Source organism: Lytechinus pictus, chromosome 14 (genome assembly GCF_037042905.1).
Source record: "Lytechinus pictus isolate F3 Inbred chromosome 14, Lp3.0, whole genome shotgun sequence".
NCBI lineage: Eukaryota > Metazoa > Echinodermata > Echinoidea > Temnopleuroida > Toxopneustidae > Lytechinus > Lytechinus pictus.
In genome coordinates this window covers 16485437-16501929 of record NC_087258.1, presented here as the reverse complement: position 1 = coordinate 16501929, position 16493 = coordinate 16485437, and the positions used below count along the sequence as shown (strand labels likewise).

At 35.7% G+C, this 16493-nt stretch overlaps 1 protein-coding gene across 1 annotated transcript in view; it reads left to right on the top strand.

Annotated features, from left to right (window-relative positions):
* LOC129275781 (basement membrane-specific heparan sulfate proteoglycan core protein-like) overlaps positions 1-16493 on the top strand; it is a 116969-nt gene that overhangs the window by 90129 nt on the left and 10347 nt on the right. Inside the window, exons 53-65 of the mRNA XM_064109134.1 lie at positions 46-330; positions 1366-1478; positions 2868-3015; positions 3893-4055; positions 4603-4700; positions 5470-5736; positions 6256-6516; positions 7131-7244; positions 7874-8067; positions 9508-9646; positions 10257-10475; positions 10733-10828; positions 12124-12180. Of these exons, the coding sequence (XP_063965204.1) occupies positions 46-330; positions 1366-1478; positions 2868-3015; positions 3893-4055; positions 4603-4700; positions 5470-5736; positions 6256-6516; positions 7131-7244; positions 7874-8067; positions 9508-9646; positions 10257-10475; positions 10733-10828; positions 12124-12180 (2154 nt within the window). The remainder of the gene's footprint in view (positions 1-45; positions 331-1365; positions 1479-2867; positions 3016-3892; positions 4056-4602; positions 4701-5469; positions 5737-6255; positions 6517-7130; positions 7245-7873; positions 8068-9507; positions 9647-10256; positions 10476-10732; positions 10829-12123; positions 12181-16493) is intronic.

Genomic DNA, 16493 nt, shown 5'->3' with positions numbered 1-16493 from the left:
AGTGAAATGTATGTTATTATGCACGTTTATTTCTCATCTATTCAGTAACCGACGGCAACCTGCCACAGCCACCATCCATCGACGTATCCCCAAGAGAAGTGGAAGTCATCGAGGGAGAAACGGCCGTCTTCAGCTGCACCTCACCGGGGACCCCGGCGGGTTACACGATCACCTGGAGACGAGTCGGTCAGAGGATGCCGTCGACCGTGTCCATTAACAACGGTCTCTTGACCATCCAACAAACACGGGCTCATTATGGTGGCCAGTACTACTGCATAGTGGGCAATGAGCATGGGTATACGCAGGATCTGGTTACCCTCTATGTGTTAGGTGAGATATGTTTATCGCTTAAATGCTCAATCACACCTTACGATAGCTCTGCGACCCGATTTTTGAATAAAACATTGTAGAAGTTTATGCTAATATTGAAACATGGAATATCTTACTAAGTACATGTAATGTTCTAAGTTATTTCAAGAATACCTATGTTCAAATCTGTGACTATGCAATCATCCTTATTAGAATAAAGGCGAAATTAAATTTCTAGTCTAATGGCGTCATAGCAATCATACGATTGGTTATGATTTGAAACATAATATCGCCTCCAAACTAAAGGCTTGCAATCATCCAAATTGTTTTTTAGTATTCTTTCAGTTAATTTGAACCTCAAATAAAAAGATACCTTTCATTCACATTTTCAGAAAATGGGCAAAACAAGTTTTAATCCAAAATCGGATCATGGATCAGTCGTAAGGTGTGCGGTGGCCTTCAAACACTCAATCATGGGGGTGTTTAAAAAAATATTCAAGTGTGATTAAAGGTTGTGACTTAAAGTTAATAGTTTGTGTTCTGATAAAACGCATCACCGCATCAACAAATTCATATTCAGAGGATCTGTGCTATTGGGTAATTCTCAATGAGATTGCGCAATAATTACTGTGCGAGTCGGCATTGAGTATGACTCTAAGTAACACTCAAAATCTTTGTGAAAGACCCCCTCCCCTGGCGCAACAAATTTTGTGAAATGTTCAGCACAAATTAAAACTATTTTTGTTGTGCAAAGTGATCTCTCGAGTGTTAAATGGGCCAACTATTGATGTTAAGCAATGGAATCATGGCGAATCATGGCATCATGATTTTTTTTTACATTTCAAGACCTTTTCTTTGTGATTTTTTTTAAGCATGTAAACCCTGCTGTAATAAAACAAAATAAATCAATAATTCTTGGTTTATTAATATTCATTATTATTGATTGCAAGATGGCATGCAATGACATGAAATGTTGTGAATTTATTTAATTTTACTGATAACAACATTTTCTCCAGAGTGATTTAATCAAATAACTTGTTGTTGTTTTGTCTACAGTCCCCCCTAGTCTGATAATCAGCCCAGCCACACAGACAGTTACTGCAGGAGAGACTATCTACATGTCAGTCATTGCTGAAGGCACCCAACCTATCACATGTGAATGGTCCAAGGTAATACTAACAATATAAAATAATGAGTTAGAAATTATCATATATAAATATGTGTAGAAGTTCCATTCATATAGAGCATTATTTTTTAATATGAAAATGTAATTTGGGATAATCAGAAGCCCCATTCAGGAAACATTAATTTTATCCTTGGTGATAATAGGTATCTTTAATGAGAATTCCAATTGTCATATGATGATGATGATGATGATAATAGTGGTGGTGGTATTAATAGTGATGATGATATTGATAATGGTGATGGTGATGGTAATGATGATGAATATGATGATGATGATGACGATGATGGTAATGATGATGAATATGATGATGATGATGATGATCATAATGATGATGATGACGATGATAATGATGATGATGATGATCATAATGATGATGATGACAATGATAATGATGATGATAATGATGATGATAGGGATGATGGTAAGGATGGTGACGATGATGATGATAATGATGATTATGATGATGATAATGATGACGATGATAATAGGAATGACGATGAGGATGATGATGGTGGTGGTGGTGGTGGTGGTGGTGGTGGTGGTGGTGATGATGATGATGATGATGATGATGATGATGATGATGATGATGAAGAAGATGATGATGATAATTATTATGGTGATGATTACGGTGAATATAATGATGATGGTGATGATGATGATAATGATATTGGTAATGGTAATGAAAACATTATTGTCACCTTTCTCACTCTAATTACACATAATGGTCTGGGGAACATTATTACATTCAATAACAAGCTGTGCTCTCTCTCTCTCTCTCTCTCTAAAGAAAAGAAAAAATTGGCTCAATAATGTCAAGACCAAAACTCCAGTTCATCTTTTAAAGGTGAAGTGTACGTAACTGGCCAACACTGTATGTGGTCTCTAATTGACTGTTCCTTAAAAATATATAGTCTTAAAATATGACTTTTGGGTAACAATATGGATAATACATTAGCTAATAATTTGGCTTTGTATAGAGAAATTAAAATGTTTTGAGATGAAAAGTACTTGCTTGCTACTTGATAACATATTACTGCAGTATGAATGTATCAAGTAGTGAATTAGTGTGGTATCATTTAAGTGGGCCTATATTACAAGACTAGGGTACACAGAATGTTTCATTATGAGTAAGAACCTGGCCAGTAGTTCAGGACTTGAGGTGGTGCTACATGTATACCTGGCTGCTGGTTTGCATTTGCTTTAACCTACCATATCTCTGAATTATTCCTTGTTTTTACCAACCTTATTACTTGGAATGTTGCAGTATGGGTTAGAACCCGGCCGGATAATACAGGTGTAGTATTCCGGACTTGATGTGGTGCTATTTGCTTTTACCTCCCTTAGTTTCTAAATTATTCCTTGTTTTTCACAGTATGGTGGGTCGCTTCCACCCACTGCTTCTCAATCTGGCGGCATCCTCACCATCTCCCCGGCCACGGCTGCCGATGCGGGCCAGTACCGGTGTGTCTGCACCAATTCAGCTGGATCAAGGGATTCCTACCTGACTGTCAGGGTACAAGGTAAGTGATGGAATAATGCCATTAACAAGTTTTTTTGCACTGCCATGGAAACAAATTCGAGAACTCAGTAAATGTATTGAAAATTCTGTCAAATGGCAATGAACAGCTGGGAGATAATTGTCTTAAATTGATGAACAGGAACAGCAAGTGTGTCCTAAGTTTTGGAGCTAACAAAAACTTGCAAATATGGTGTTTGTCCAGGGCAAAACTGCTGTTTTGATTCCTGGTTGTTCATTGTCTTGAATGGCATTTGACATTACATTTTCTGTGTTCTTGAATCTGTTGTGCACTGTGGGAGTGAAAACTCCCTATTAGCCCTTTTGGGACAAAAATTATCAAATTTTGTTATTCAGTAACTTCGAGGCAAGGCTCTCAAAATTGTATTAAAAGCATCGAGTAAGACAGATTTTAGGAAAAATCTGTAATCATTTTTTATTGCATCAGAATATTAAAAATAAAAAAGACTGAAAGGAGAATCTCTTAAATGCATATTTGCAATGCAATGGAAATAATGAAATCACTGTCTCTTTATGCTAATCACCATAATTCTAATCTAAAGATATATTCCTCATCAATTTCTTATTGTTTCAGATACGTCAACAGAAAAAGAGGTATTTAAGGAAAATCTATGTTGTTGCCAGTTTGAAGTTAAAGTGAAATAAGGTTCCAGGTTATTCATTGTCCTGTTGGTATGAATGAGGTCATACCCATCTATAATGATTCCATGCTCAATAATTGACTTAAAACATTCAGAGGGTCTTCATTTTGTGGTTTTCCTCACAACTTTGTTGGAGAGTCCTTGATTATTTTACCAGTTTCTATTTTCCATGACTTAAATTTTTTTTGTGCTTTGATGATTTTGTTCTTTCTCCTCAAGTTATACCAACTGTCACAGTTCTTCCGACCCGTGAGACAAGGGCCATAGGAGGGTCCGTTGAATTCTCCTGTCAAGCGACCGGTAGCCCCCCACCTCAGATCATTTGGGAGAAGGAGAATGGTGTACTGCCAGCCCAACACCGCATCACCAATGGTGTTCTTAGGTAAGGATTGGATATGGTGGTGATGATGGTGAGAATGATGATGATAATGACGATGATGATAGGGATGATGATAGAGATGATGATGACGATGATGACGATGATGACGATGATGATTATGATGATGATGACAATGATAATGATGATGATGATAATGATGACAATGATGATGATGACGATGACAATGATGATGATGATGACGACAATGATGATGATGATGACGACAATGATGATGATGACGACAATGATGATGATGATGATGATGGTAAGGATGGTGATGATGATGATGATTATGATGGTGATGATGATAATTACAATGGTGGTGATTGTGGTGATGATTGTGATGATCGTGATGAAAATTTTAATGACATTGGTGCTGCTGCTGCTTATAAAGATGATAATAGTATATTAATAGTCATTGTGATATTGCAGTAATTATGTTCAAGATCATGATTGTCATAAATCATTAACAGTGTAATATATCTTAATCATTCTGACCTTTGTCATATTAGATATTAATCATCATAACATCAATGTTCCCTATCAACAGTTTGATATCTCTTCAAGATGGTGATGAAGGTCGATATGTATGTACAGCTGTCAACCAGGCTGGCTCCTCAAAGGCATACGTCAGGCTCTTCTTACACGGTGAGTTTAGAATAGATTCTACTGTAAAACTATTTAAAAATCTGCATGTACATGTAGTCTTTCAGATTGTCTAATTGAAAATATTGTATTGCAAGAGCAATAATTCTGTAGAGGTTTAGTGGCTCAGTGGATAAGTCCCTGGACTTTGAATCACAAGGTCCAGGGTTCAAATCCCCTGCAGTACTTGCGTCTATTGGCAACGGTTTATCTACATTTGCCACTCTCTACCCAGGTGTAGCAAACGGATACCTGGTAGGAAATAATTCATTGAATGCTTGAGTGCCTGGTCAGGTTACATGTAGCTATGCTAAAACCAGGGTATGCAACACTGAGACACATTGTATTAAGCCCTACTTACATGTATATACGTGTGAACAGTAGGCCTATACAATTAACCCATTGGTTTATACAAATGGAGAATTCCATAAAGTATCTATGTCTGGCTCTTTGTATGTGGCCCTTCTGCAGTGATTTGTCTCTGTTTTCTAATTCGTATGAAAGGTAATATTATCATATTGTAATTGCTCGAGCAGATCATAAAATGAAGTATAAATGGCAAAAAATGTGGGTCAGACGTCCAAAAAGGTAGATTATTTCATGTGTGTATTTGTATTATTCTAACTTGCAATCTTTCAATAGAGCTTATGAAATGAAAAAAAAAACATAAATTTATACATATTTCCAGATCACACTGATTACTAATTAAATACATTTTCATTCTCATTTGCATAACCAGACTTTGTTATCTATTGACTTATTCCTCTTGCAGCCGCACCAACTGTCCAAATTACCGTCAACACAACCGTCCACTACATCCGCATTGGTGAATCCACAACCTTTGAGTGTCTGGCCAAGGGTGACCCGACACCCACGATCACTTGGACTAAGGTGGACAGTGAGCTGCCCATAACAGTGGTCGTACAGGGTCCAAGGTTGACCATCCCGCAGGTGTCCTTGTCCGATGCTGGTTTCTACCGATGTACGGCCACCAACATCGTCGGATCTAGGACGTCTCAGGTCTTCCTCTATGTACAAGGTGAGATGTGGATAATTGGATGGATCAAGTTCTAGTGTTGCATTAATCATGCCATCATTGTGTTAAAATGTGAAATTGACTGCAAAATGGAAAGGAACAGAATCATGCTGTAATTGATTAATTGGCAGCCATTTTAACAGCAGCATTGATCTTCATTGCCCATAGTCATTCGGTAATTGATTGCACACTATTGTCTATGAAGCTCAGGACCTTCCTTTTTTCCCAATTTTAGGGTTTGTTGTCCCTTAGCAAAAGAAGTGTACAATTGATATGATATAAATATGATATAAAAACAGTAAAATCAAACATGATTTGCAAGCCTATCGAATGATATCAGTTGTAAGGTTGATTGTATATTTCGTGTTATTTGGCATTGGTTTGGTGTTGTAGTAGAAGTAGTTATTTGGAACCGTATTCGCTTGGTCTGACACCACCAACCTCTCCTAAATCACACAATCGTTGAATCTATTGCAACGGTAATCTTGATCTAAACTCCCCTTCCTTCTGATCCTGACTCAGCTGCTCCACAACTGACCGTCGTCCCGGCCACACGCACCGCCCCGGTGGGTGCTACCCTGGAGTTCAGCTGTCTGGCCGGGGGATTCCCCACTCCTGAGATCACATGGCACAAAGAGGAAGGGGAACTCCCCGATAACTACCAGATCGACAATGGCCTCCTGACGATCACCAACGTTCAAGAGGCCGATGAGGGAACCTATGTCTGTATAGCTACCAACCAAGGAGGGACGACGGAATACCGGGCAAGGCTTGTAGTTGGAGGTATGACAGTGAATACCTGTGAGAAAGCTGACTATCAGTGTCTTGTGAAATGGTTGACTTAGTATTGCCCAACCTAGCAACAAAAGTGTTATGTGAATTCGATTCCAAGTATAAAATTCTTTCATAACATGGTAGTGGAATACATGGCTACTACCTTCTCAACATAGCAACAAATGTGTGTAAACTGGATCCCAAGTAGAATTTTTTTTCATAACATGTCAGTGTAATATCATGTCATTTTGTCCTAAGGAAAGATCCTACTACTGCTGAGCTTTATGATATTTTCTTTATCGCAATAAGAGTGTTTTTTTTTAACAAAACAAAATGTAAGTATTTATTTAATGTGTGAAATACATGTCATTACCGTAGCAACCCTTTATACCGCATACGTATATGGCTTCATTAAATGGGTATCATTTGGGTCCCTTTAATTTTATTCATCAAACAGATTGCCTTCGTTCATGCATTTAGATTATGTGATTTACATCTGAAGACAGATGAAAAAAAATTCTTCTAAAAATAAATCATGATTATAATTTCATTTGAATCAAGCCATGTCTATGATAAAGGATGATCTAACTTTAACTGTGTGACTCCTTTGACTTTACTTTCAGAGTTGATCCCATACTTCGTGCAGATGCCACAATCATACATTGGTTATCCTCGACTCACCAACGCCTACAGAGAATTTGAGGTTCAACTCTCAATCAAGCCTGAAAGCCCAGAAGGTAGGAATCTTTTTTATGAGTGAGAGTAGCTGCCTGAGTTCTCGGGAGCATTTCATGAAGAGATTTGTCAGTGATGACTGTTATAAGCTACTGAAATCCTTGAATCTGATTGGCAGAGAGCAAGTTAGTCAGTGAAAATGACCAATAAGATACTTCATGAAACGCGTCCCAGGTGCTGTACTTTGTTTGGAACTTGGAATTCAAGTGTAAAGTGTGAACCGGTCACCACGGAGCAGCGCCCTCTAGATGAGATGATAGTTTACTGAGCTGACTCTATTTTTATATGTCTTTTTTTCACATTGCATGTGGATGTTTTTATTTCATAGGTGATTTTGAAGTAAAAATTGGTTTTCACCTTTACTTTTCTCACATTCTCTTAATGGGTCGGCCATTTCATTCCCTTGTTTGCACATCTTTAAAGGATTTGTTGGTTTTATTTTTCCCTGGATGAGAACCAGACACTGAACTCAATTGGATATTTTGTTTTAGGTAAACTTAGATCACACTATTATGGAATGCTAGTTTGGCAATCCATTACCAAGTGCCAATTATTTTCAGTTTTGCAGTGAATTGCTGTCTTCGCCACCTTCTCCTTCCTCATTATCATCATCATTTTGTTATACATGTAGGTCTTATTTTGTACAACGGTCAGAGCATCGACGGGACAGGGGACTTCTTCTCCTTCGGGCTCCACCGAGGGTACGGCGAGTTCCGTTATGAGCTTGGAGCTGGAACCACTCTCATTAGGAGTGATCGCCCTCTGGAGTTGGGTCAATGGCACACGATCAATATCAGGAGGAATATGACCCGTGGGTACTTGCAGGTATGAGTCATTTTCAGTTTCTCTTTATCAGTTTCAGTTTAAACAGGGATTTTACCATTGGGAAATTGCAAAGAGTATATACAAACCACCCCCTACATGTTGGATTTCTTGAAATGATATGTCTCGGTTTTCGAGTTGATATGAAAAGTGCTGTCAATTTATGGATTAAGAAGTGAAGTACAAATGAAGAAATATGGGGGGTTGGACGTAAAAAATGATAATTTTATGGAATTATCCATTTCATATCAATGTAATACACAACCAATAAGCCATAATGGAAGTGTTCATGTAAAAAGCCAAGAGTGGTGTGTGTGGGGATTAGGGCTGGGACTAAAATCCGGGTACCCGGGTCCCGCCCGGAAGCCTCGGGTACCCGGGTAGAAAAATCAATACCCGATACCCGAAAATTGCTCACCAGTATAACGTACATGTATTTGATTTGTATTGCGTAGTGTAAGACATGATTGTAATTCATCACAAAAGTACACAAGTCTCATTTTAAATCTCACCAATTACCCTCGAGATATACATAAATATACTAGTTTTTCAAATGATGATGATGTGACTGAGATCGTTCAATCGTCGCCATGTTTCTTTTGCAGCACAGTTCATCATAAACCAAAAATGGTAACACGATCGTGATTGGCTGGCGCATTTGACGCTCCGAAACCCGGAAATCAATTGACTTTGTTCACGTAGCGATAGATTCTACTTCGTAAGATTTTGACGGAAAAGCAAGAAGTAATAAAAATTTGCTTACCTGTGCGGTATCGGTGAGAAAACAGATCCTCTGAGAATACTTGTTATAATTCATATGAAATATAGAAAAGTGGAATTCTAGGTCGATTTTGTTACGAGGTGACAGAGGATTGCAGACTTGTTTCGATGGAATACTCCGTGGGGCTGAGGCTTGCAATGCGCATGCTTACTATATTTTCATTCATAAATTGGCTTGCGTCGCATTGGCTTGATGACGTCGCCTATGGGGTTTTTCCACTAGTCATATTTCAAGACAAGATTTTTCGGGTACCTGGGTACCCGCCCGAAAATTACCACGGGTACCCGAAAAGAACAAAACCCGAAAGTCCCAGGCCTAGTGGGGATATGGATATACCATGTGATATTTTCTGAAAGTCAGTGAATCAGTCTATCTGTAAAAAAAAAATCAGGATCAGTCTTAATTTACTTTTTAGCCTACATAAAAACAAGGGAACTAAATATGTGAGTATAAGAAATGGTCATTTATGTAAGTATATTGAATTTGATTTACTGAAAGTCAGTGAATCAGTCTATCTGTAAAAAAAAGAGAAGAAAATCAGGATCAGTCTTAATTACCTTTTAGCCTACATAAGAACAAGGGAACTAAATATGTGAGTATAAGAAATTATCATTTATGTAAGTATATTGAATTTGATTTATGGACATAACATTGATTACTAGGTTGATGATTTGCCTGAGGTAGAGGGCAGAGCTGCAGGGAACTTCCAAGGCCTGGACCTAGTCCAGGACTTGTATCTCGGTGGCGTTCCAAACTTTGACGAGATCCCAAGCACAGCAGGTTTCACAACGGGCTTTATTGGTGAGAAGTACCTTGCATTCTATATTATACTGACCTCTCAACTATTCTTAAGTTGGAGGAAAGAATGTGAAATTTTGACCATTGTAAGCTCTTGTTTCAATATGATATTTCATATTTTCTTGTAAATTGTACTGTGCAATCCTATAGAAATTAATGTCTTCGCTATTTTTGAGAAAAATCACCCATATTTCCAGTTACATGACTTGGGAGGTCTGTATAATAAACTAAATTTTGTAAACTTATTCCTTCTGATTTGATCTGGTAAACTGAAGTATGTGAATTTACTGCATGTTTGATTTCATCTTCAGCATTTTTCAATTGCATTGTTGAACATTTCCACATTTGCGAGGTTCAAAACTCTGTTTGATTGCAATCATATTTTCAACTTAATGTGTTTCATAATCAAGTTTCTAGGCTGAAAAGACATCTTTCCAATACAAGCTAGGCAAAAAATGCTTCTCTTTTTATCAGGTTGTGTATTTAGTTGGCGGATCGTCGACAACAGAAAGCTCGTGCTCATAGCACCCATGCAAGAAATGGCATTGAACAATGTCTTACCTGTTTCCATTACATTGTTGGTAATCACATCTCCATGCTTCTTTTTTATTAGGTTGTGTAAGTCAGCTGATCATTGGCAACAGAGAGCTTGTGCTCGATAGCGCCCGTACAAGAGTTGGCGTTGAGCAGTGCCCCACATGTGAAGTCAACCCCTGTCTCAATGGAGGAATCTGCCAGGAGGCTAGGACGGAAGAGGGATACCGCTGCCAATGCCCCTACGGCTTCACTGGCACAAACTGCAGGGATGTGGCCTACTACAGATGTTCTCCAGGTAGGTAGTGTACCTGTCACATCCTGGAACACTGTGGACCCTATGTAAAGCCTATGGGAATTACATAATTCAGACATCAACAGGTTATCGGTGGGTGGTCCCTGTACAAAAGTGTATGGGAATTACATCTTTTTAGTAGATGTTAATTCAAATACTGATGGAGGAAGCCTGTTCCAATTATGAATGGATCAAAAAGCAAGGACCACTGCCTAATGTTTGTCTTGATAATTGGTTTCTCTGTTGTTCTTTATTTGTAGGTATCTGCGGAGAAGGCACCTGCCAAGAAAAGTCTGGTCTTTTAGGCTATGTCTGTTTTTGCCCAGTTGGTAGAACAGGAACTAGGTGTGAAATAGGTAAGGATGCTTCAAGTGGTCTGTTCCGTTGAAGTTTAGAAAATTAGAGTAGTCTTAGAATGAACTTGAGAACTGCATGATTATTTCTTATTTGTAGTAAAAGTAGATGATACTAGATGTAGTATACCTAGTAGTAAGAGGAGCAACATTATTTTCAGTAGAAGTAGTAGTAGTAGAAGTAGTAGTAGTAGTAGTAGTAGTAGTAGCAGCAGCAGCAGAAATAAGAAATATAGTAGTGATAGTATGCCTTGTTAAAAGGTTTTAAATACATGATTCAGGAAAAATTATAATGAATCATTTACGTCTTTTGTGCAGAGATCTTTTACACCAATCATTAAATACTTCTGGTATGCAAAAGAATGACTAGAACTTAGGCATTCTTTCTGCGATTGATTTCATTCGGTTTGAAATATGGTTACATGGACCTGATTCTGCGTGCGTACTCCTTTTTAGATTCCGTGCCCTGTGACATAAAGCTTAGCGATTAATCGTGGAGCTGATTTTAACAATCGAATTTATAAAAATAACCAATGGAATCAACTGTACAAATCAGCTCCATGATCAATTACTAAGATTTATGTTACAGAGTCATGGCCCCGTAACACAAAGGTTATCGCTAAATGAAATGGCCTATCAAGATCATCGTTGCATGCGCATTTTGCTCAGTAGACTGACCAGGAACCAGTCAGAATTGTTCGTTGAAATTAGCGATTAATCGCTAATCTTTGTGTTACAGATTCCAGGTCGCCACATACTTATAAATCCTGATGAAAGGAATCAACATTGTAGAAGGAATGGGTTTTCCCTTGATAGTCCTGTAGGTTTTCCTCAATGAAATTGTATCACAATAATGTCTTTGGCCAACCAGTGGTAACTCTGGTAACAATCTTCAACAACCAATGAAATTCAAGAGTCCATTAAAGTTTTCAATCCAACAGGATCCTAGAAAAAATGAATAAGGCATGACTGTTTATGAGTGATATATCAACACATCTATGACTAACGTCACATTGAAAGTCATGTTCAGTAGTTTGTATAGATTTTTAACTGTAATTCATCTGTGCATGATCTACATATAATCAATCATCGGGTTGTTTTTAATGTTAATGGATCATTGATCTTCTTTCATAAATCTTTAGTCTACAATTTAGTTAATAGATAGATGTAGAATGTTACATATGGTTAGTACAGTGTATCATTACTTCTGATATTTATGTCAATGTCATTGAATATTAATTTCTTCTGATATTCATGTTAATGTCATTGAATATTCATGTTTACCTTTCACCAACCAGTGAGCGACAGTATCGATTCGGCGTCCAACTTCAACGACGAGCTCTACGCTGATCATGGTATTACTTAACTTCTCTTTCTGATGAAATCAAAACGAATAAAACTTATATGATTTTATTTGCACCTCTTCTTGACAGAATTTTGTTTTTGTTTTCCTTTGCTGCAAACTGATGCGTTTTGTATCCTGCACTGTGTGCCAATAACTTTGTTACGTTGCTCTCTCCTTACTGAAAATGGCTTATCCCATTTGTGTGTTAATCACTGATCTCCATTAAAAAAGCATGGATGGCTCTCAGCTCTGTGCACATGAAGCCCTCCACCGCCATGTTGTTACGCCTCTGCCTATCGTGAATGGTCATGGGTCACTGAAGTGGTGTTCTGCAAGCTTTCATTTCTTAATCTGGCCATTCGCGAAATGGGAGTAGCAAGATGGCGGTGTTGTATGCACCTCATCTGGGATGGACAGGCTGATATGCTATCCATGCTTTAGAGATCAGTGGTTTCAACCAATCGCTCAGTACTTCTATAATCATCACCCATTTTCAAACATTTCTCTACACATATTCTCACATAAAAATGAAATTATTTTTTAAAGGATTTTTTAGTCTTAAAAAAAACCCATATATCTTTGGATTCAATATATAGAAACGCACCTCAAATTTTGTAGATGAAAGCTTCTTTTAAGTTGAAATCCACTTAGAAAGCATATATATATTTCTACCTCTTAAAGAATCCACTCTTTTGCTCAGCCTTCATACTTTGTTACATCATTTTATTTCCTTTATCATTATTAATTCTTTTTTTTTAATGGAGCCACATTCTTCTCATTCCTGTCCAGGATATTTCACAACTCATAAATCCAGTCATTCATTTATTAATAGAATTCCTAACCATATAGCGGGTCCATGGTTTTAATAACTCTCAACTCATTTGGTTCATGGTTCCAGAGTATATTCAATTTGACCTTTATTTTAATTGATTTTACTGGTAAAACATTTATCACATTTACACACATCTGCACATTCTAAAAATTTTCACCAATGTTTTAAAAAGGAAACACACATTGATGATAGCTTATTTGTTGATTTTATTTTCTTGAAGTTTGTTGACTCTGTTTGTACTTTATTGCTATTAATGTGTGAATTTGTATTGTGACTGAAAAGAAGTTTCACATATATAAGTACCTGTTAACTAATTTTACCCCTAATTTGTCCTTATAAGGCTTAATCTTCCTGAGCAGTAACTTAACTTGAATTAATACATAACATTCCCTCGTTGAAAGTAACTTTAAAACCCTTAAACTGAGCAAACTACATATTTATGAAACACTTAATACATAATAATGAATTGTAAATGGGCTATTTGTTGACATTGTTGTGTTAATACATGTTATTACTTTATTTTAATGTGTTTGTTTTAAGAATATATATTACCGTTATCCTTTTTATTTGTTTTGTTGTTTTTGTTACCATTGCCCATATATATATAGTCAAATATGTGGAAGTGTAATTCAGGTATTGTTTGGATGTTTACCTTTCATTTTATTTTGTTTGCATGTCATTAAAATTATTTTCTAGTGTGTTACCTTGAGAATTAATATTTTGCTGTATGTTTATTCTTTAATTTTGCTTTCATTTGTCTTCTTTGCAGTGTTGTTTGAAGACAAATGTGGTCTTTTCTTGTTTATTTATTAATTTGTAATAAGATATTATTTAGTTTTACATAAAGTTTTATTTTTTTAATTGAACATTTCACTGTTTCAACATTTACATGAAAATACACCTTCAATAAATGAAAGCCAGGGAGAAAAGGTCATAAGGAAGAGTAATATACTTGCGATAACAATTAATTTTTACTATTACAAACAATGCAAAATTATAATTTGTAACCCTAATATTGCACTAAATCAGCATGAATAGCAATAAAAATGACAAAATGTATTTAATTTCTGATAATTCCTCCCTGTTTTGAAATGCTTCTGAATCCCCAAATTTATATGCTTGTTTAAAAATAATTAAAAATTGAATTAATTGCTGTTCTAACTAAAGAGTACAATCATAGATTCCCCAAAGCTAATAATATGTATAATAAACTAAGAACATTTGGTAGTTTTATCATAATTTGAAGTCGTCAGTATTGATGGTCCTCAACGTATATTTGTTTGTGTTATAATTTGTGTATGTAAAAAAAATGTACATGTATATATCCATGTATGCTTCTAATAGCATCAAAACCTCTTGTGGTGTTTAAACTATTTCTGTGATAATTTTATTGTATGATTGATTAATTTGTTATTTTATTCTTAACTACCAAGATTGTTCCATGACTTTGAAAATTTTATCCATATAAATATAATTTTTTTTCCATTATAATTTTTTTTTTACATGAAGTGTAAATAGAAGAGTATTATACAAGACATGGTTTACGTAACAAACATTATGAAAATAACAGATAACTTATATCTACAAAAACACTCAATCTCCCTGATAATAATGCTTTATTAATATAAAGGAACAAAAAAGGGGGGATAGGGAAACCTATTCCAACTCCCAGCCTTTAATTCTCATGGATCTGAATTGGAAGAAATGTTTGTCATTTTATTTGAAAATGTAACCATGACAACTTACTTTTGTTTATATAGGATCATTTACAATTCTTTTCTGTTGTGTTAGTTTCATATTCTTTATCAATCTTCTTTTTGTATGTTTTAGTTGAAAGCATCCCATCCTATTCGTTTCTTGACGTACTTGTACTTTATAATTTTCCCCAAAACAGCAGACAGCCAGCTACATGTTATCACGCAGAGTGCATGCCCGCCTGCCTGCCATAGCAACGCAGCTCTAATATTTTGTTTTTCTTTGTTTCCAATATCAAAATCAGAATCTTCTCTTTCCTTGACATTCATTTACTGCTTTCACTTTTCAAAATAATGTCGACACCATTCTTATGTTATGTATTTTTTTATGATTTCTGATTTTACAATATTCTTTTGCATATGAAGGCTTAGTCATACATAGGGCTGTACATGACGTTCAAAGCTGAAGTGCCACAGTATGGTATTTTGCGTTAAATATGAAAAACTGTTTTATTAAACATGACTGGTTTTATTTCTTTTAAATTGATCATCAATTTAAATTATTATTTCGATATTGTACATGGTTTTGATTTTGCCAGTTAAACAATGCAAACATTTTCCTCCTTTGTGCATAAACTGCAATTGCTGCTAAAGAAAACAAGACCATAATACAACAACTTATTAATTTGGGATGCAGGATAAGTAAAAAGCTGTGGAAATATCAGTATACCAAAATATCAACTTATAGACTGTGTATGTGTAACGTTTTGTTTACTATCCTGAGTCTGAATAAGCCTTCAGTTAGACAATGTAAATACTATCTGCAATACAATTTACATTGTTATTCTTTATTCTTTGATCGGTCACATGGGTTCATTCACACTGATGGGTTTCATTCTGGATTTTTTTTTCTCACAAACCTTCACTGGCTGGTTTTAATGGTGTATCAGTGGTTTTCTTCCATTTTAATCATATTAACTGTATCCCAGTTCAGATTAAAATGATAATCTCATTGCTGAGATGCAGTCCTGTACTCATGAAGATGAGATGTAAAGTACTTCTCATGTTCATCTTTCAAATAAAATGCCAGAAAAATGCTGATAAAAAGATAAGAGCACTGATATAAAGATAAAGAGCACAACTACCCAATAAATAAAAATTTATGTGATTTCCTGCGATCAAAGGAAGAAATTTGAGATACAGTTTCGATCCGTTTTCTTCATATTTAAAATCCTGAAATATTTTTGATACTTTTTTTAAAGAGTCTGACTTGGGTTACGGATATATAAAAATTTGGAAGTTTGGCATTCAGCATTATCAAGCATCCATGCATCTTGTTTTCAAAAGGAGAAGTGATACATGCAGTGTAAACTTAATAAGACAAGATTCAAATTGTCATTACTTTCCTGCAGATTCATATCTAAATAAAATATTATTTATTGTTATGAAGAAGAAAAAAAGGACTTGCAAAGTTGCATGAAATTATTTTCTGCATCACAGTCCTCTGTGAAATGAAATGCCAAAAATACACTGCTGTGACATTTATATCTTTATTCATTATTAGAAGTTTATATGTTGGAAGTTTAGTTTAAAAAACAAGCTTAACCCTCCTCTACCCCCCTCCCCCCTTAAAAAAAATAAAATAAAAAATGAAGAAAGAAATAATGACAGAAGTGAAAAAAAATAAGAATAAATGTTGCTTCTTGATATTTCAAAACATAATTATTGTAGTTCTGTTCTTTTAGATTTTTGGAAGCCTGTAAAATTTGAAATATATAAAAAATAATTATTATAATT